The 20,632-nt window shown below is 41.4% G+C and overlaps 1 protein-coding gene across 1 annotated transcript in view; it reads right to left on the reverse strand.

Annotated features, from left to right (window-relative positions):
* The window catches only part of pggt1b (protein geranylgeranyltransferase type I, beta subunit), a 55,641-nt gene extending 35,320 nt beyond the window's left edge, over positions 1 to 20,321 (reverse strand). The window contains exons 1-2 of the mRNA XM_073068724.1: positions 20,157 to 20,321; positions 11,726 to 11,844 (exon numbers count right to left, since the gene is read on the reverse strand). Of these exons, the coding sequence (XP_072924825.1) occupies positions 11,726 to 11,844; positions 20,157 to 20,275 (238 nt within the window). The 5' untranslated portion in view covers positions 20,276 to 20,321. The remainder of the gene's footprint in view (positions 1 to 11,725; positions 11,845 to 20,156) is intronic.
* Positions 20,322 to 20,632: the final 311 nt, after the last annotated feature.

The following is a 20,632-nucleotide window of genomic DNA, read 5'->3' on the forward strand; positions in this document are numbered from 1 at the left end:
AAAACTAAATCCCATTTTGGCTTAAGCCGGTTATTTAACAGAAATTTATTATATTTGCCTTATGAGTTTTTAAAATTTATGAAAGGGAAAGGAGATTAATTACAAGAAAGGCAAGGTAAGCTAAGCTTAACTACCTGATTTTTTTTTTAAAGAGAGATTGGCTAAATATTTATTCACTACTCAAAAGAGCATTGACAATTATTTTTGTACTATTGTATCTACAACCTGCTAATCACACTAACATATTGTGAACTGTAGATATAATTTTTACACAGGGCTCCCTGAGACCTGAAAATTATTTCAAAGGTTCCTCCAGGGCAAAAAAGGTCCAGAAAGGCTGCTTTAGATAAAGGTTCCAAGTTAGGGTAGTGAGGAGCATTAGGGTAATTTAGCCCCACAGCCAAGGGAAGAAGAAAACAGCTATGTCTCGGTCTGAAATGTTGACTGCTTATTCATTTCCATCAATGGTGCCTGGCCTGTTGATTTAATAATAAATACAAAATCGAGTGTTTATTACTAAGTATGGTAAACAAGTAGTTTTAATCTTAATGCCAAATCTATGAGCACATTGAATTTGCCAAGGGTAAGGTTGAAGGGAGGGTTAATATGTTGGATTTTATTGCGAAAGGAGATTCAGAGTACTTTGAAACATACAGTGAAACCCATAGAACTATGATCTCTGAGGGAATTACTTTTGCATTCAAGTTCAAAGTGAATTTATTATCAAAGTGCATATATGCCGCCATATACAACTGTGAAATTTGGGGTTTTTTTTTTAAACAAGCATACTCAGTAAATCCAAAATAAACTGTTCAAATACAAACGAGAGAACTAATGCATAAATAAGTAATAAATATCGAGAACATGATGCTACTTGAAAGTTAACCTATAAGTTGGGAAATAGTTCAATGATGAGGCAAGTGAAGTTGAATGACTTTATCCCCAATGGTTCGAGAGCCTGAAGGTTGAGAGGTAGTAACTGTTCATGAACCTGGCAGTGAGAGTCCTGAGACTCCTGTATCTTCTTCTTGATGGCAGCACCGAGAAGAGAGTACGATCTGAATGGCAGGGGTCCTTTCTGATAGATGCTGAATTCCTGCAAGAGCATTCCATGTACATGTGCTCACTGACGTGGGAGGGCTTTACTTGTAATGGGCACTGGCAGTGCCGCATCCACTACTTTTTATAGGATTTTCTGTTCAAGGGCATTGGTGTTTCCATACCAGGCTGTGATGCAAACAGTGAATATACTCTTCACCACACATCTATGAAAGTTTGTCGAAGTATTAAATGTCATGCTGAAGTTTTGCAAACTTCTAAGGAAGTGGAGATGCTGCTGTGCTTTCTTTGTAATTGCACTTTCGAGCTGCGCCCAGGGCAGTTCCTCTGAAATGTTAACACCAAGTAATTTAAAGTTGCTGACCTTCTCCATCTTTACTTCCCTGATAAGGACTGGTTCATGGACCTCTGGTTTCCACCGACTAAAGTCAATATTTAGCTCCTTGGTCTTGCTGACATTAAGTGACACCACTGACTCAGATTTTCAATCTCGTTCCTATAAGCTGATTCGTCACCAGCTTTGATTCCACCAACAATAGCAGTGTTAACACCAAACTAAAATTATTACATTGGAGTTGTGCTTAGCCAGCATAATTCTGGATCGGATTTTGCAGAGAACAGTAGAAATCTAATAAACATCAATGCAGTTATGTTGCTCAAAAATAAAAATGACAACTCATTATGCAGAATGTTCCGTAATATGTTGCATATTAAGAATGCAGGTTTCTGATTTTATCATCTCTATTGACCATAAATAATTATGTATCCTCTCTGTACAACTACAAACTGCACGCGTTTATATTAAAGTATTTCAACACATCTGACATTTTTGGGTATATCATAGCAAACATTACTAAAAACTGTACCAAGAGTCCTGTAATGTTCAATGAAACTTAAAACTATTTTCCTTGATCTCAAACAAATGTTATTTTTGCCAGTTTGAGCAAACTGAAGAAAAAGTTCATCATAGTCAGTTTAATGATTTGCTTTTCCATCATGCTGTAAAGACACCACCCCCACAGTGCCATCTAATGCCATTCTGTATAAACATCCTGCACAGCTACAGACAGCATCTCTAAGAGTATATAGCCTTTTTCCAGCTTTTTTCTGTATTTTGCAAGACAATTTTACAGATTCTATTATTAACACCTTTAAAACCAACTTCAGAATGTTCAATTTAAAGTTACATTGTTACTTTAAATTTACGTAACATGGAACCAACTTGTCCTGTTAAAAATAAACTTTAACTTCCATGCAATTCTTCAGATTGTTGAACTTAAGGGTCTTTATTCTGATAGAGGTACATAAGATCTTGCAGAGTATAGACAAGGTGAGTAATCATTCTTACAAGGATGGGGAATAAGATTAGAAGTGAAAGATTTAGTAAGAACCTGAAAAGCAACTTACACAGGGTTCTTTTGAAGACCCTAACCTGGAGTTACACGCTGACTACGGTTCTTGTGGGAATGGGACCTGCTCTCGGGGTTTCACGATTGGCTGTTAATCGGCACGCCAAAGGCGCAGCCCAAGAGCTTCGCTTGCCTTTGGAGGTTCGAGATTTCATGGCTTTGGAGACAGGGAGGGATCAGAGGTTGGTGTCCGGGCAGGAGATTGGTGTGTCATGGGAGATGGAAAATATTGGTGTGTCATGAGAGACCATAGATCTTTGGGCACAGAGCTCGAAAAAAGCAATGCAACAGACTTTTAACATTGTAAACCAGCAAGTTTTTTGGTACGTCTCCCCTCTCGCTGTGAAACGGACACACCTCTTTCTCCCTTATTAGGGAGAGAGAGCCTGTGGGTATGCTGAATACCGGGTGAAAGAGCAGTCTTTGGGGTAACTGCAAGTCTGTGTCTTTGCTGTTGCTTTGCTCACGCTTGAGTGTTTGGTGGCGGATGCAAATGCTTTCTTTTGCCGGTGGGGAGAGGGGTATTGTTGTTTGCTGCCACTTAATGCGTGGGAGGGAGGGGAGCTGAGGGGGACTTTGGAGTTCTAACATTTAACTGTCATTCATTCTTTGAGGGCAATCTTCTGTTTTTCATGGATGGTTGTGAAGAAAAAGCATTTCAGGATGTATATTGTATACATTTCTCTGACATTAAATGTACCTTTGAAACCCAGAGTGGGTAGTAGATATATGGAACCAGCTGAAGTAGGTACATTGAATACATTTGAGGAGTACAGCTGACTCTGGTTAATTGGGCCATCAGTTATGGGGACAGCTGCTTATTTGGGATAACTCTTTTTTTTAAATTTTTTTTATTTTTTTTCTTTCTTTCTTTTTTTAAAAAAATCAGCCCAAATGAAAAAACTAAAAAAAACTAATGTAAGAGACATAAGATTTAGAAAAAGACCTCCCACCCCCCACCCAAGAGGAAAAGAAAAGATCACCCCAGCCAGGGATAGGCTGGGAAAAAGGAAAGATGAAACTAAATCTACCCCCATATCAGCAGAAGACAACTCCGTATATAAAGGATAAAAAAAAAAGATCCACCCAAACTAAAAAAATAATCACTATACTAAAACCAAACTTCTTAATATAATTGGTAGTAAAAAAAAACAAAAATATAATCACTAGTAACTTATAAATCGGGTTAAAACCCAAACAAACCAAAAAAATTTTAAACTGTGATAAGAGATGCATTATAGGAAGAAGACGAGAGAAAGAAAAAAAATGGCGAAATAAAAAAAGCCATAAATATTTTAAAGAAACCGCCATCTTAGTAAAAAAAAATTCACCTTCGAAGGATTAATAATAATGACCAAAGATAAAGTACAGTGGTTGAAGTAAGTTGAATAAAAAGATTAGTATGCCGAAAAAAAAACTTTAACTAGAGTATAAAATATAGAGTAAACCTACACCAATAGCCAGAAACAAAATCTGGTTTTGGAAATAAAAACCATCTTGCACGATCAAAATCACTCATTTATTAGCAATGAGAATCCATAGCAGTAGGGAAGTTCTCATTCAGAAAGCTTCTTGCTTCAGATGTAGAAAGAAAAACACGCCTTGGTGCATTCGAAGGCGAGATTCTGAGCTTCGCAGGGAATAAGAGCGCAGGTTTTAGATTTTTCTCATAACATTCGGACATCAGAGGTTTAAAAAGAAGCCTTGCCTTCATTACTTCTGGACTAAAATCTTCTACTATTCAAAAATTATGATCTTGAAATTTGACCATCCCTACATGCCGAGCCACACGAATAAGTTGCTCTTTAACATGCACATAGTGAAATCGGACAATTACAACCAGTGGTTTAGCTGAAGCACTTGGTGATCGACGCATAATTCTGTGAGCGCGATCGAGTAATGGAGGACTGTCTGGGAATACAGAAGGGAACGCATCCTTTAAAAGTTGAGCAGAGTACTTCGAGGGGTCCCCTTGTTCAATACCTTCCAGGAGACCAAGTATGCGTAGGTTCTGTCTTCTGGACCGATTCTCAAAGTCGACACTCTTGGCTTTAAGTGTTTCCACCCGTTTAATCGTTGAAAGTAAGTTCTGCTGCAGTTTTTCAATTATCAAGTCTCGCTTCCGAGCGTCTTCTTGCAGAGTTGCGATTAGAACTTGCTGCTGGTTAACTACTGAATCTGTCTTATCCATATAATCCTGAAAAGCCTTTATATCTTGTTTAAAAATTTGTCGTTGTTCTTCAAATTTTTTGATTTAAAACCTCCAATAACATTTCATAAGTCAATTCAGTGTGCTTAGGATCAGTCTTCTTTTTCTTCCCGTTCCCGTTAGGATCCTTCCCAGGTTCTCGCCCTTTAGATCTAAGAGCCATTTCTGTACTCATTTCTTCAAAAATTCACAATAAGCTCTTAAAGATAAGTCCAAAAAAGTAGCAAGAATCTTTTGGTGTAGGTAAAAATAAGTTAAATAAGGGTGATCATAGGTTAAAAAAAGGTTATGGAGCGAAGCTGAAACAGTGCTCACTCCATGAGCGTCTCCTGCTGACCTGCCGTAATATTTCTGGGGATAACTCTTAAATAACAAAAATAGAGGAAATAGCCAGGATTCCCTTGTTTATGTAGGACACAATGCTGCTTAATTGGGGAAGGAGACAGTCAGTTATTTGAACTTGTGTAGACCTTAGACACTAAACCATGCTTAGAGTGAACAGCAGTTATGTTATCTATTTGGACCAACAAATGCTGATTCAAAAAGCAGTGATTTTTGATAATTGTTTTTTAATTTTGATTAAAAAAATTTGAGATCCCTGCCAAGAAAAAAATTTAACTCTAGCCAAAAAGATTAGCCTACTCAATCAAATTAAAATCCATCCGCCTAACACCACTCATCGTCAGCTGGCAGAGATAACTGGAGTGCCGAAATCTTCAATTACACACTTGATACATCTGCAAGATAAACCACCAGAAGAATGGGCATTACACGAGGGACAACAGGGAACATTCCAATAACATAAGCATGAAGGTAAGGATCCGGATGTTCAAGAGGTTTTCTCAATCAATCCTCAATCAATGGTTTTCTACTGTAACTGGATGAAGTGTGTGTGTTAGTGGACCAGTGTTTAAAAAAAACAAGTCAGAAGAGCTAGCTAAAAAGCTGGTTCATGAAGATTTTAAAAGGAACAGATAACGCACACAAAATGCTGGTGGAACACAGCAGGCCAGGCAGCATCTATAAGGAGAAGCACTGTCGACGTTTCGGGCCGAGACCCTACGTCAGGACTAACTGAAGAGAAAGATACTAAGAGATTTGAAAGTAGTGGGGGGAGGGGGAAATGCAAAATGATAGGAGAAGACCGGAGGGGGTGGGATGAAGCTAAGAGCTGGAAAGCTGATTGGCTAAAGTGATACAGAGCTGGAGAAGGGGAAGGATCATGGGACGGGAGGCCTCAGGAGAAAGAAAGGGGGGGAACACCAGAGGGAGATGGAGAACAGGCAGAGTGATGGGCAGAGAGAGAAAAAAAAACAAACTAGATATGTCAGGGATGGGGTAAGAAGGGGAGGAAGGGCATTAACGGAAGTTAGAGAAGTCAATGTTCATGCCGTCAAGTTGGAGGCTACCCAGCCGGTATATAAGGTGTTGTTCCTCCAACCTGAGTGTGGCTTCATCTTGACAGTAGAGGCCATGGATAGACACATCAGAATGGGAATGGGAATGGGACGTGAAATTAAAATGTGTGACCACTGGGAGATCCTGCTTTCTCTGGCGGACCGAGCGTAGGTGTTCAGCAAAACGGTCTCCCAGTCTGCGTCGGGTCTCACCAATATACAAAAGACCACACCGGGAGCACCGGACGCAGTATACCACACCAGCCGACTCACAGGTGAAGTGTCGCCTCACTTGGAAGGACTGTCTGGGGCCCTGAATGGTGGTGAGGGAGGAAGTGTAAGGGCAGGAATAGCACTTGTTCCGCTTACAAGGATAAGTGCCAGGAGGGAGATCGGTGAGAAGGGATGGGGGGGACGAGTGGACAAGGGAGTCGCGTAGGGAGTGATCCCTGCGGAAAGCAGAAAGAGGGTGGGAGGGAAAGATGTGCTTGGTAGTGGGATCCCGTTGGAGGTGGCGGAAGTTACGGAGAATTATACGTTGGACCTGGAGGCCAGTGGGGTGGTAGGTGAGGACAAGGGGAACCCTATCCCGAGTGGGGTGGCTGGCGGATGGGGTGAGGGCAGATGTGCAGGAAATGGGAGAGATGTGTTTGAGAGCAGAGTTGATGGTGGAAGAAGGGAAGCCCCTTTGTTTAAAAAAGGAAGACATCTCCTTCGTCCTGGAATGAAAAGCCTCATCCTGAGAGCAGACGCGGCGGAGACGAAGGAATTGTGAGAAGGGGATAGCATTTTTGCAAAACACAGGGTGGGAAGAGGAATAGTCCAGGTAGCTGTGAGAGTCTGTAAGCTTATAGTATATGTCAATAGATAAGCCGTCTCCAGAGATGGAGACAGAAAGATCAAGAAAAGGGAGGGAGGTGTCGGAAATGGACCAGGTAAATTTGAGGGCAGGGTGAAAGTTGGAAGCAAAGTTAATGAAGTCAATGAGCTCAGCATGCGTGCAGGAGGCAGCGCCAATGCAGTCGTCGATGTAGCAAAGGAAAAGAGGGGGATGGATACCTGTATAGACTTGGAACATGGACTGTTCCACAAGGCTAACAAAAAGGCAGGCATAACTGGGACCCATGGCTACACCCTTGGTTTGGAGGAAGTGGGAACAAAAAGGAACAGATGGTTGGTTGTCTCGATGGAAATGTAGGCACCACACTAAATTCAAGAAAGCACACTGTGAGAAAGATAGTCTTGATATTGTAAGTGCAGAAACATGGAAATCTACAAATCTCCCAAACTTGCTTCAAAAATTTTATTCAGATGATATCTACAACGTCGATGAAATAGGACTTTATCTTCAAAATCATGCCATGCCAGATGGTTCCCTTTGCTACAAATATGCAACGCTATCAGGTTCAAATAAAACAATGGATCACATAATTATGTTGTTCAAAATGTCAGGAAATAAAAGAGAAATTGTTGGTTATTGGGAAAGTTGTTAAACCTCAATGCTTTAAGGTGCTAGGAATGGATAGTTTACCAATCAAGTACAATGCCAGCATACATTCAATGAATTCCTCGATCGGTAACTATTACAAACTGATACACTGTTTTATAGTACTGTAGTAATATTGATAGTGTTCCAACTGGTTCAGCATTTCATTGAAATACATAATTCGTTACTCAGTTAAACAGTAGTTTGTCTTTTTTTATAGCTTTTTAACAATTTCCATGAAACCTTGGATAATTGGGGAAGCTGCTTAATTGGGCCAAAATGTACTGGTCCTGATGTGTTCCAATTAACTGGAATCCACTGTATATACACAGGTATGACAAGCGTTGAAAGGAAAATGTGATTAGCTTAAACATCTACAATATCTAGGTCAGACTGGACAAGTATGGGCCAAAGGGCCTTTTTCTGTGCTGGACAACTCAATGATGTTTATTTACACCAAATACAAATAAATGATAGCATCACAAGTTTGAGCTGCTCTCAGGCTACTGGGTTAGAATATTAGTTTATCATTTCAATGAGGCAACTTTAATATTAAAAACATGAGGCATATAAATACATGAGGCACTCTAACAAAAACACAAGCAGAGATGGAAAACAAAAGAATTTGAAGGCATATCATTCTTGAACACAACACTTATCATAAAGGAAATTTGTTGCAATTATTGGAGGTCAACCCAATGTCAGGATACCGTAGCAGGAATTTCCTGGGACAAGTGTCACAAGTGCATTTTCAGCTCAACAATGACCTCCCTTCCATCACAAAGGCAGAGTGAATAAGTTTACTAATTATTGCAAACCTTTCACTTCAATCCATAGCTTCCTCAAGAATGAAACTGTTACCTGCAGGACCTGAGAAGTGGCAAGAAACATCCCTTGCCAACAAACCAATATGAAATGACCATCTCTAATAAGTGAATCTAACCACCCATCCTTAACAGTTAAAAGCATTCCATCACATAGTGCCCAACCATCACCATTCTATGTGCGAGAAAGTCACTTAGAAACTCAACTGGAAACAGTCACATAAGCACCACGACCCCAAGATCAGAAACACCTGATTCACCTGTGACATTTTCTACAAGGTACAGGCTAGATGCATAGTGACTACTCTCCACTCACCGACTTTAACAACCTTCAAGATGGACAACAGCATTTGCGTTGAAGTCTCCTGCTTGACTAGTATCCTACCCACCATTTTAAATAATCTCTTCACTATCATGATACTACTGCTGTACACAATACAGGCAGTCCCTGGGTCACGAACGAGTTCCGTTCCTGAGTCCGCCTTTAAGTCAGATTTGTATGTAAGTCGGAACAAGTACATCCGGTATTATTTAGCGTCAGTTAGTCAAACGTTTGTCTTAGTACATAGTATATATTTTACCTTTCTATGCATATAAAACACTTAAGAAATGTATGCATTCCAATAATTAAACCACTGTGTTGCTTAGTAATAATTGTAGCTTTCATCGGGGCAGGGCCTTTCACATGCTCCGTTATTCTCACTTTATCCTTTAAAATTGTTCCGTTCGTTGACGGACTGTAGCCTAACGCTTTTCCAATGACCAATGACGTTTCACCTCTTTCCAAATGCTTTATTATTTCCACTTTTTTTCCCCCAATCATGATCGCTTCCCGTCAACGGAACAGAAACACTGCAGGCGGCGGGTCCCAAGCTTTGCTGGCACCCGAGCTCCGCCGGGTCCTAAGGACCACTGCACTGAGACAGGTTAAATGGGACAAGTGGGGGCTGTGCTGGGTTTGAGTATTTGATCCTCCACAATATTCCGCATGGGAATTTAAACTGGAGGTGGCAGTGCTTTTTTTCACAAGGTCGAGTTGCAAGCTCGACATCAACCTGGCACGGATGGAGAGCGTGCTCGGAAGTGGTCTGTCACTGGATCAAACTCCGGAACCTCCGTTCTCAAGCCCAGCACTGATCTCACTGCGCCACCAGCTGACCGGAAAAGGGAGGGTGGGGTCAGGGTGAATCTTGCTAAGAAAAATTTAAGCCAAATACAAAGTTACACACTCAACACAGTGTCAACGGCAACGACTTAAAATGGCGGGCAGCGCTGCGATCTGAATTAAAATGGCAGATGGCGTTCTCCTTCCTCAGTTCGTAAGTCAGACGTTCGTAACTCGGGGACTACCTGTATCTAGAAAACATCTGCCAAAGTTACTCTGACAGCACTTCCAAGACTCATAATGCCTCCCACCAAGAGACACATGGCAGTAGATATGATGCACTGAAACACAACTACAGGCAGACTGCCTTCCAAATGGCACAATATTCTGATTTGTAAATGTATCACCATTGGATCTAAACCTTGGTATTCCTTTTACAACAGTATGATAATAAAAGCATCTTCACCAAAATGATTGCAACAAGTCTGGAAACAACTCATCAAAATCCTGAAAGTAATAATCATAGAGACAGAGTTGTACAGCACAGAAACAAGCCCTTTGCTCCACATGGTTTATAACCATTTCTTTGTCTACACTAATTGTACTTATCTTGCTCTCTCTATACTCATCTCTGTGTAGCTAGGCACAACTCAATGTCATCTATAAATTCACCAATGATATAATTGTTGCCAGAATTTTAGACGGTGATGAAGTGAAAATGAGAGAAACAGATCAGCTGGTTGGGTGGTGTCACAATGACAACCTCACACTCAACATCACTGAGATCATGGAATTATTGATTTAAGGAAGGGGATGTTGGAAGAACATACACCAGTCCTCATCAGGGAATCAACAGTGGAAAGAGTGAGCAGCTTCAAGATCCTGGACATCAAAATCTCTGTGGATCTATCCTGAGTACATCATACTGCAATCATGAAGATGGCACGCCAGTGGCTATACTTTATTAGGAGATTGAGTAGATTTTATATGTTGTCAAGAGACTCTAGCAAATTTCTACAGAAGTACCAGGGAGAACAAACTAACTGGTTGCCTCACCGCCTGGTATGAAGGCTTTAATGCACAAGATCATAAAAACCTGCACAGGGTTGTAGACTCAGCCAGCTCCATCTTGGGCACTAGTCTCCCCAGGAACATAGACATCTTCAAAAAGACCTCATCCATCATTAAGGACTCTCACCATTCAGGATATGCCCTCTTCTAATTACTACCATAAGGGAGGAGGTGTAAGAGCCTAAAAAGACACACTCAATATTTTAGGAACACCATCCGCCATCAGATTTCTGAACTGTCCATGAACACACTCTATTTTGCTCTCTTTTTGGACTATCTAAAAATAATTCTTATCATAACATAATTTTTATGTACTGTAACTTACTACTCCTGCAAAACAACTAATTTCAAGATACTTCTAAGTGATAATAAACCTGATTCTGATTCACATTAGGTCTATATCTTTCTACGTGTCTGCCTAAATGTCTCTTAAACATAGTCACTGATTTTAACTCTACCAACTACTCTGCAATTGAGTTCTAGATTATCAACCCCTATGCTTAAAAATAGCATTTCCCATGTAATTCCTATTCAAAACTTCTTCCCTTTATCTTAAACTATGTTCTCTGGTTATTGAGGCAACCACATGGGGTTAAAAGATTATGACTATCTACACCTCTTATAATTTTAAAGACTCTTAAAATCAGGGCACCCCTTAGCCTCCTTTTCTCCAGGGAAAACATACCCATCTTATCCAATCTGCCCCCATCACTGAATTTTTCCAATCTAGGCAACATCCAGACGAATATCCTCTCAACCCAAATATGCCCAAAACACAAACCTTCATTAAAAGGTCACATAGTCTTTATTGTAAAATCATTTGAAACAGTGATGATGACAGAACTCTATACTCCAGAATGGGACAAAACTAAATTTAATATCAGAAGAATTAACCCAAACACATTTATTTGTTGAAATTTCTGGCAACTCCATAATCTGTACAATTCACAGATTGACATTTATACAAGTCATGCACCTCATATCTAGTTAAGTGAACCTTTTCTCCCACCACCAACAATTAACAGCATCACGTATTTGAAAATGTTAATGAAAAATCCTACATTAGAACATGTATCAATATTGCTAAGATTAGGCAAAGCAAAAAGCACAAAATGCAAACACATCTTCAACAAAGCTCTGACTACAAGATCAAAAACTCACTCACTGTCTTCAGTAGGAAGGACCTGCAGGGAATAAATCCATTCAATAATGCTGGCTTTATCCACCAGATGCAAGGCACTCAGCATATCCAGACCAGACAATGCAAAGAAAGCAATGGTCAATCTGCAAATACAACAGATAAATCATCAATGCATCCCATAGACATCATCTGCTGAGTTCCTCCAGCACTTTTTGTGTGTTCCTCAAGATTTCCAGCATTTACAGAATCTCTACTAGACATACACAAAACATTTAGCTATGTGTGAAGTTCTTTCATTGCAAAGAATTTATGGCACCCTAGAAGATGTCCTCTGCGGTGCTCTTGTAATACATGCATTAAAGGGACAAAGTTTGAGCTAATAATTTTTCAACCTATTTCTAGGTTTACAACTTCACAGATAATCATTCAGTGAAATCTGAGCCCAAAACTTGCAGCTCAGTTGCCATCTTGTGCAACTCACTTTTTGAAATATTCAGTTGCAAATTACATCAAACTTGCAAGCTGAAGTTGAAAGAATTAATGTATTCCATTGGACAACTGCCCTGCTTTTCTCTAAAACCACCCCACCATTGAACAGGAGGTACAGGAGCCTTAAGTCCTACACCACCGAGTTCAAGAACAGCTACTTCCCAGCAAACATTTGGTTCTGGAAACAGCCCTGATCACTGCTCAACTTGATTTTGAATACTGTATGTTACCTTATGACTATATGAAAAAGCAGACAATGGAGCCACCCACAGCTCCAAACTAATTAAATCTGCAGATGATTTAACTCAAATAATAACAAGGCAGGCTACAGAGAAGTCATCACCCTGACACAGTGGTGTCAAGACAACAACCTCTCCCTCAATGTTGCAAAAACAAAGGAGCTGGTTGTGGACTACAGGAAGAAAGGAGACAGGTTCACCCCTATTAACATCAATGGATCTGGGGTTGAGAGGGTGAACAGCTTCAAGTTCCTCGAAATACACATCACCGAGGATCTCACTTGGTCTGTACATTCCGGCTGCACGGTGAAAAAAAGCACAACAGTGCCTCTTTCACCACAGATGGTTGAAATAGTTTGGCATTAGTCCCCAAAGCCCAAGGACTTTCTACAAGAGCACAACTGAGAGCATCCTGACTGGCTGCATCACTGCCTGGTATGGGAACTGTACTTCCCTCAATCACAGGGCTCTGGAGAGAGTGGTGCGGACATCCTAGTGCATCTGTGGATGTGAATTTCCCACTATTCGAGACATTTACACTGACAGGTGCGTAAAAAGGGCCAGAAAGATCATTAGGGACCTGAGTCACCCCAACTACAAACTGTTCCAGCCACTACCATCCAGGAAACTATACCGCAACATTAAGGCCAGGACCAATAGGCTCCGGAACAGCTTCTTTCACCAGCCCTTCAAACTGATTAATCCACACTGACACAATTGGTTTTCTAAGCTATATTGACCGTTCTGTTGTATATCTTACTGTACATACTATTTATTACAAATTACTACAATTTGCACATTGCATATTCAGAGATGTAACATAAAAGATTTTTACTCCTTGTGTAAGTGAAGGATGTAAGAAATAGTCAATTTAAGTGTATTTCTAATATTCCAATTATACGTCACTGCTGCACTGATATTAACTTGTTCTATTTCCACAAATGGGGCTTGAACCTGTAACTTCATGACTCAGAAACAAAAGAGCTACTATTGACCAAAGCCAACAATTACCAGTGAAGACCAGACTATTCCATTTGCTCTTACATACAACTCCAGTTCCACAGGAGAACGTATATCCAAATGTTGTCATGATTTGAGGGTGTGAGTTTGTAGGGACAGGTTGAATAGGCTATGTTATTCATTGAAGTGTAGGTAACTGACAGGTGGCCTTATAGAGGGGTACAAAATCATGAGGAGCATAGACAGGGTGAATACATAGTCTTCCTCCCCTGGAAGAGGGTATCAAACACTAGAGGGTTTAGGATTAAGGCAAGAAGAAAAAGGTTTAAAAGGAAATCTGCAAAGTAGCTTCCTCATGCATATGGAACAAGCTGCCGAAGGAAGAGGTTGAAAAAGGCATGGTAACATTTAAAAGACACTTGGACAAGTACAAATGATATGGGCCAAACATGGACAAATGGGATGTCTAATTTAGCAATCAGCTAAGAGTGTAAAACCTAACTTAGCAGTTTTGCCATCATGGACAATTTGGGCCAAAAAACCTGTTTCTGTGCTGTCTTACTCTATGACTACGAAGAACAGCACCTTTTAGAGTTATACTGTTGCATCAAACTGCGAGCAGTACATACAATAATTCCCGCCCTTTTTTAAAATGTATCGATTGTACGGGTGCCCAAGATCATAATGGCCTGTCTCAATGATTACCGCCTGGTAGCACTTTTATAAACTGCAATGAAGTGCTTCGAGAGGTTGGTTATGGTATGAATTAACTCCTGCCCCTTACATGACCTGGTCATGCTTCAATGTGCCTACTGTCACAACAGGCCAACAGCAAATGTAACTTCTTTGGATCTTCACTCTGCTCTGGACCATCTAAACAGGAACACATATGTCAAACTGCTGCTCAGTGACTGTAGCTCGGGTTCAACACAATTATTCCTTCCAAACTCATCATCAAGTTTCCAGATGTGGGGCTTTGTACCTCCCTCTGCAACTGGATACTCTACTTCCTCATCAGCAGACCTCAGCAAGGATTGGTAATGGTATTTGCACCTCGCTGACAATCAACATGGGTGCAACTCAAGGCTGCATGCTTAACACCTGCTCTGCACTCTGCATAAATGACTATGTGGCCATACAGAGCTCCAATGCCATATGCAAATTCACCAACAATGCCACTGTTGTTGGGACAAACCACATGAGGTGATGAAACCAACTTACCGAAGCAAGACAGGACACTTGGTTGAGTGGTGCTTAACAACAACCAATCTATACTGGGGTGGGGGGGGGGGGAAGGAAGGGGGGAGAAATTGACAGTGGAGAGTCAGCAGTTTTAAATTCCTGGGTGTTTATGTCTCAGACAACCTGCCCTGGCCTCAGTCAATCACAAGGCAGGTGTGCTAGCTTCACTGCTTTTTGAGAAGGTTAAGGAGATTTGGACCGTCACTCAAACAAACATCTACACATGCACTGTTGAAAGTATCCTGACAGGTTGCATCATAGCCTAGCATAACAATCTGAATGTGCAGGAATGCAAGAAGCTGCAGAGTGCAGTGGACTCTGCCCCATACATCACAGCAGAATCTTCCCCACCATTGGTAGTATCGACAGGAGATGCTGCCTCACGGCAGCAACATCCATCATCAAAGATTGCCACCATCTAAGCCATCTTCTTCCACCTGCCATCGGGGTACAGAGGTCGTACTGGGTTCAGAATACCTTATTTCCCTTCAGTCACTCCATTCTTAAACCAGCTGGCACAACCCTAACTAATCATTACAGTTTAAACCTTTTTGTTCTATTTGTGTTTTTTCTTGTAAAAATTGTTTATTTGTGTTTAATATCAATGAAGGATGGGTCAGCTTTCACACAGCAGCTTGGGCAAATCATTTCCTTTACATCAGAAACAAAGTGATCTTAGTTTTGAATGCAAGAAACTCAGCTGGGAAATTGTTGGAGAAGTGGAGCCCCAAGGGGATGAGGTATGAACAAGGCTTTCAGTAACAGAGGGCTGAAAACGTAGAAGTGTCATTTCTCATATCACGGAACAAAACAACATCAGCAGGTCTCAGTTCAGGCCAAGCTGTCACACCTCCTCCCTTGACCCATGGGGAAAATCACCAGTTATGGCTTGAACTGCATGTACTGAAGGTTAATCAAAATAATAGTTTTAGTTTTGCAGTTTACACCAAGAGGGATTTTCTTCCATCTGGCCAGGTCTTGGCAAGCAGAACACAAACTTGTTTGCAAAATTAAAGCCCTTGAGATTAAGGAAACAGCACAGTGAGACACTTGAGGTGCAGGTGTGCAGCTGACTCAACTCTAATAACATGGGCTGAGCCTGAGCTCCAGCACTATGCAGCATTTATATCTTTCTCCCCACATCTGCATGGATATTGCCCAACTGCTCTAGTTTGCTCCCATATCCCAAACGCACATTGCTTGTTGTTAAATGGCTGTTGCAAATCTGAAGGGTGATAATGGAATTCAAGGTGGAACAGGTAGAAGGAAATAGGTTGGAAAATAGAATTGCTGACAGCCAACACATATCTTACATCATATGGAAATGTTAACAATGGATAAAACCAAAGAAAACTAGCTAAGTTGATGCCTTGAAATGGCCTACCTTAGTCAAAACAAAAAAAAAGGACATTTGCTGGCCTCATCAATAGCATTCAAGTTTCAAAAATAAATTAATAAAAGTTAGCAGAAACTAACATAATGACAATAAGATCCAAATTAAAATACTGTGGATTCTGATTAATTGGGGTGCTTTGGGACCAGTACATCTTGACCCAATTAAGCGGCTGCCCTATAGATTAAAGTTTCATGGAAATAGTTAACAAGGTATTAAAGACAAGCAACACACACAAAGTATCAGAGGAACTCAGCAGGCCAGGCAACATCTATCGAAAAGAGTAAACAGTCGATGTTTTGGGCCGAGACTCTTCAGCTACCGCTTAACTGAGTAACAAATTACACATTTAAATGGAATAAAGAACAAATTAGAACACTACTGTCATATCCTATGAGGACAGGAAACCTGTGTGAGAGTCTTTAAAGTGGAAAAGTTGGGGCAGTTCCATTCTCTCGACCTTGGAAATCGAGGTCCAGTGGTACGAGTAGGTGTCACAACTGCAGCTTTCCCTGGTTGCAGTGGATGACCATGATTCCTTCTGTGCCTCATCGTGCCCTCCACAGAGTGTTGTAGAAACGCCTTCCTGGCCATGGGATTTCACCTGCCAGTCCAGCAGAGCTGACTTTGTATGTTAGGACAGGCATGTCCCTATCTCAGTGGGGGTATGAGACCCGCCAGCTATCCTCAGCTTGTTTCGCCGGCCTGTCATCACGGTGCACCAGGGTGCAAATGCTGTTGCATGCAAACAGCTACTTGGAGCCACACATGATAGCTGAGTGCCTGGTAGGGACCAAAGGTAAAATTCTAGATGATTCGTCGATACCTTCAAATTCCTTGTACGTAGTTCCTAACTTACTGAAGTAGTGAAATCATTTCATTTTCGGTCCGGACTGTTTCTAGCATTTCTAAGCTTGAATGCTTGAAACCACAGTTAGGTGCTAAGTTAAAGGACAGGGCCTCCAGGGTTAAGATCTCAGGATTGCTACCTGTGCCACATGCTAGTGATGCCAGAAATAGGAAAATGATACAGTTTAACATGTGGCTAAGGAGTTGGTGTAGGATGGAGGGTGTCAAATTTTTGGATCATTGGGCTCTCTTCCAGGGAAGGGGGACCTGTACAGTAGACAGTTTGCACCTGAACAGGGGTGGGGGGGAGCCAATATCCTAGTGGGAAGGTTTGCTATGGCTGCACAGGAGTGGGGAAGGAGTTAAAACTAGAGTTGCAGGGGATGGGAACCAGAGTGCCAGAACCCCAGGGGATTCTATAGATGTGTTAAGAACAAAAGATTGCAAGGGACAAGATTGGTCCTCTGAAAGATCAGAGTGGTAATCCTTGCGTGGAGCTAAATGAGATGAGGGAGTTCTTAAATGGATTTTTGCATCTGTATTTGCTCAGGAGATGGATACTGAGATTAGAAGTAAAGTAAAATGGCATCCGTTTGATGGACTCTATACAGACTACAGAGGAAAAGGAGGAGGTGTTTGCTGTCTTAAGGCAAATTAGGATGAATAAAACCCCAGCATCTGACAAGGTGTGTTCCCTCAGAACCTGTGGGAGGCAAGTGCAGAAATTACAGGGGCTCTGGCAGAGATATTTAAATCATCCTTAGTGACAGGTGAGGTACCAGAGGAATGGAGGAAACTAATGTTCCTCTGTTTAAAAGGCTTTAAAAGTAAATCAGAAAATTATAGGCCTGTGGGCCTGACATCAGTAGTGTGAAAGTTATTGGAAAGTATTCTAAGGGACTGGATATGAGTATTTGGATAGACAAGGACTGATTAGGGATAGTCAGCATAGCTTTGTGTGTAATAGGTCATGTCTAACCAATCTTATAGAGTTTTTCAAAGAAGTTACCAGGTAAGTTTATGAAGGGAAGGCAGTGAATGTTGTCTACATGGACTTTAGCAAGGCATCTGACAAGGTCCCACATGGGAGGTTGGTCAAGTAAGTTCAGTCACTTGGCATTCAAGATTTGATACGTAATTGGATTACACATCGGCTTTGTGGGAGAAGCCAGAGTGCTAGCAGATAGCTGACTAGTGGAGTGCCGCAGGGATCGGTGCTGGGTCTGTTATTATTTGCCATCTATATCACTGATATGGATGATAATGTGATTAACTGGACCAGCAAATTTACAGATGACACCAAGACTGGAGGTACAGTGGACAGCAAAGAAAATGATCAGAGCTTACAATGGATCTGGACCAGCTGGAAAAATGGATTTTAAAAAAATGGCAGATGGAATTTAATGCAAACAAGTGCAAGGTGTTGCACTTCGATAGGAACAACCAAGGTACGTCTTACGTCGTGTAAGGAAGGGCACTGAGGAGTGTGGTGGAACAAAACGATCTGAGAATACAGGTCCATAATTCATTAAAAGTAGCATCACAGGGAGATAGAGTTGTAAAGAAAGCTTTTGGCACATTGGCCTTCATAAATCAAAGCATTAAAGTACAGGAGATGGGATGTTATGTTGAAGTTGTATAACACATTGGTGAAGCCTAATTTGGAGTAGTGTGTGCAGTTTTGGCCACCTACCTACAGGAAATATGTAAATAAGGTTGAAAGAGTACAGAGAAAATGTACAAGGATGTTGCTGGGACTGGAGGACCCGAGTTATAGGGAAAGATTGAATAGTTTAAGACTTCATTTTTAAAACAGAAGATTGAGGAGAAATTTGATAAAGGTGTACAAAATTGTGAAGTGCATAGTCAATGCAAGTAGGATTTTTCCACTGAGGTTGGGTGGGATTAGAGGTCATAGGTTAAGGGAGAAAGGTGGAAAGTTTAAGGGAAACACGAGAGGAAACTTCTTCACCCAGAGCGTTGTGAGAGTGTGAAACGAGCTGCTAGCCCAAGTGGTGCATGCAAGCTTACTTCCAACATAAGAAGTTTGGATAGGTTCATGGATGGCAGGGGTATGGAGGTCATTGACCTGCACCTCCAATGGGAGCAGGCAGTTTAAATGGTTTGGCACAGACTAGATGGGCTGAAAGGCCAGTTTCTGTGCTGTACTTTTCTATCATTATGACAAAAATCAGTGTTCTTTAAAATAAAACACACTTAACAAACGCTATTAAAAACTGTTCTCTCCAAGCAAGCAATGTATCCCAAATAAACGAAGGGAATCTGGATATTTTCTCGATTAGTTTTGGATCTTTACAAAATGTCCCAAATTAGCAGCTGCCCCGATTAACCGATGGCCCAATTAACCAGATTCCACTGCATACGTATAGAAAGTGAGCTGCTATCTTAGCGAATGATGGAGCAGACGAGAAGAAATATTGTGTATGTCTGCTTTTATTCAACATCTATAAAAAGTGAATGAAACTTGCAGCATATAAATACTTGAGAATCTGTGATCACGTAGTAGTAAAAGTGTCAGAGGAAAAATTTACAAACTGGCCAAAGAACCAAAGGCTTCAAGAAAAAGTAAAAAAAAAGTACGCTATTGCAATCGACTCTAGCACGCTACTCGAAAAGATGATTGTAGCAGAGTCACTAATCATTTCCAAGGACGGAAATGGACGGGTCTACCGAAAGGTATATGCACGGGTATTTTATTATTACAAAATAATCTGGCGAATCGCAATTTTGTTAAATTACAACGTTGATATGTAGCAATTTTACAGACTTGAACTGAAATTTATGAGATATCTTGATATTTCTGCATGTAAATGCACGAAGAGTTGACTGAGGTTTCACTTGCGCGAAAGGCAAACCCCGTTTATTTAAAATCATGTTTTACTTTCTGCATAATTTTAATTTCAAGATTATGAATTACAGGAAGGGTACTATTATTGTATGGTCCACGCCCAGCAGCTCCGCGCCTGCCTCTGCAATTGCCCAACCCAACAGATGACAGCCCGTTAACTGCTCCATGTGTTCACCGTCACCCAAAGCTCAGCCTGAGGGACAACTGCTTGCTATAGCGGTGACAGGAGGATAGAGGGATCTCCCTCTTCTGGTGCACCGTGTCCCCTGCCCCGCTGCCCCGACCCGTCCGAAGCCGCCCGGACGCGGGGCTGCAGCAGAGTGGGTGGGGCGAAACTCGAGGATCCTCTGGGCCCTCGCTTAAATCTAGCTCGGCCAGCGGCCCCCGCCATCGTGCACCAGGGCCCTGCCATACCTGCTGGTCTCCAGCGAGCAGTACCTCTCGGGTAAGATCTTCAGGCATCGCTCGAAGAAGCCGACGTGCCTGTCCCTGAGAAACTCCAAATGTTCTCCAGCCGCCGTCTCTTCGGCCATGTTAGATCGCCATGGACACGCCCCGCCCCCTCCCGGCTGCAACCAACCAACCAGCGGGTGCGTGAGCGCGCGCGCGCGCCCGCCCGCCCGCCGCCGCCGACGGCGTTCGCGTTTCCGATGCCGAACTTGCAGTCACGTTCCGAATGTTAACTTCAGTAAAGCAACAGGAACAAACTGGGGGTATTGGATTTAATAAATGAATATTCCGTTTGTATAGATACGTAAAAATAGTTTGTATTGTACATGCGCATGTTAACTTTTGTTTAAAAATACCTAGTGAAACATTTCTATTTGATAAATAGAAATTTACGTAGATAAAACATATTTGTCATGTGACAGGTTTTAGTTCTAATGAAT

Source organism: Hemitrygon akajei, chromosome 2, assembly GCF_048418815.1.
Source record: "Hemitrygon akajei chromosome 2, sHemAka1.3, whole genome shotgun sequence".
NCBI lineage: Eukaryota > Metazoa > Chordata > Chondrichthyes > Myliobatiformes > Dasyatidae > Hemitrygon > Hemitrygon akajei.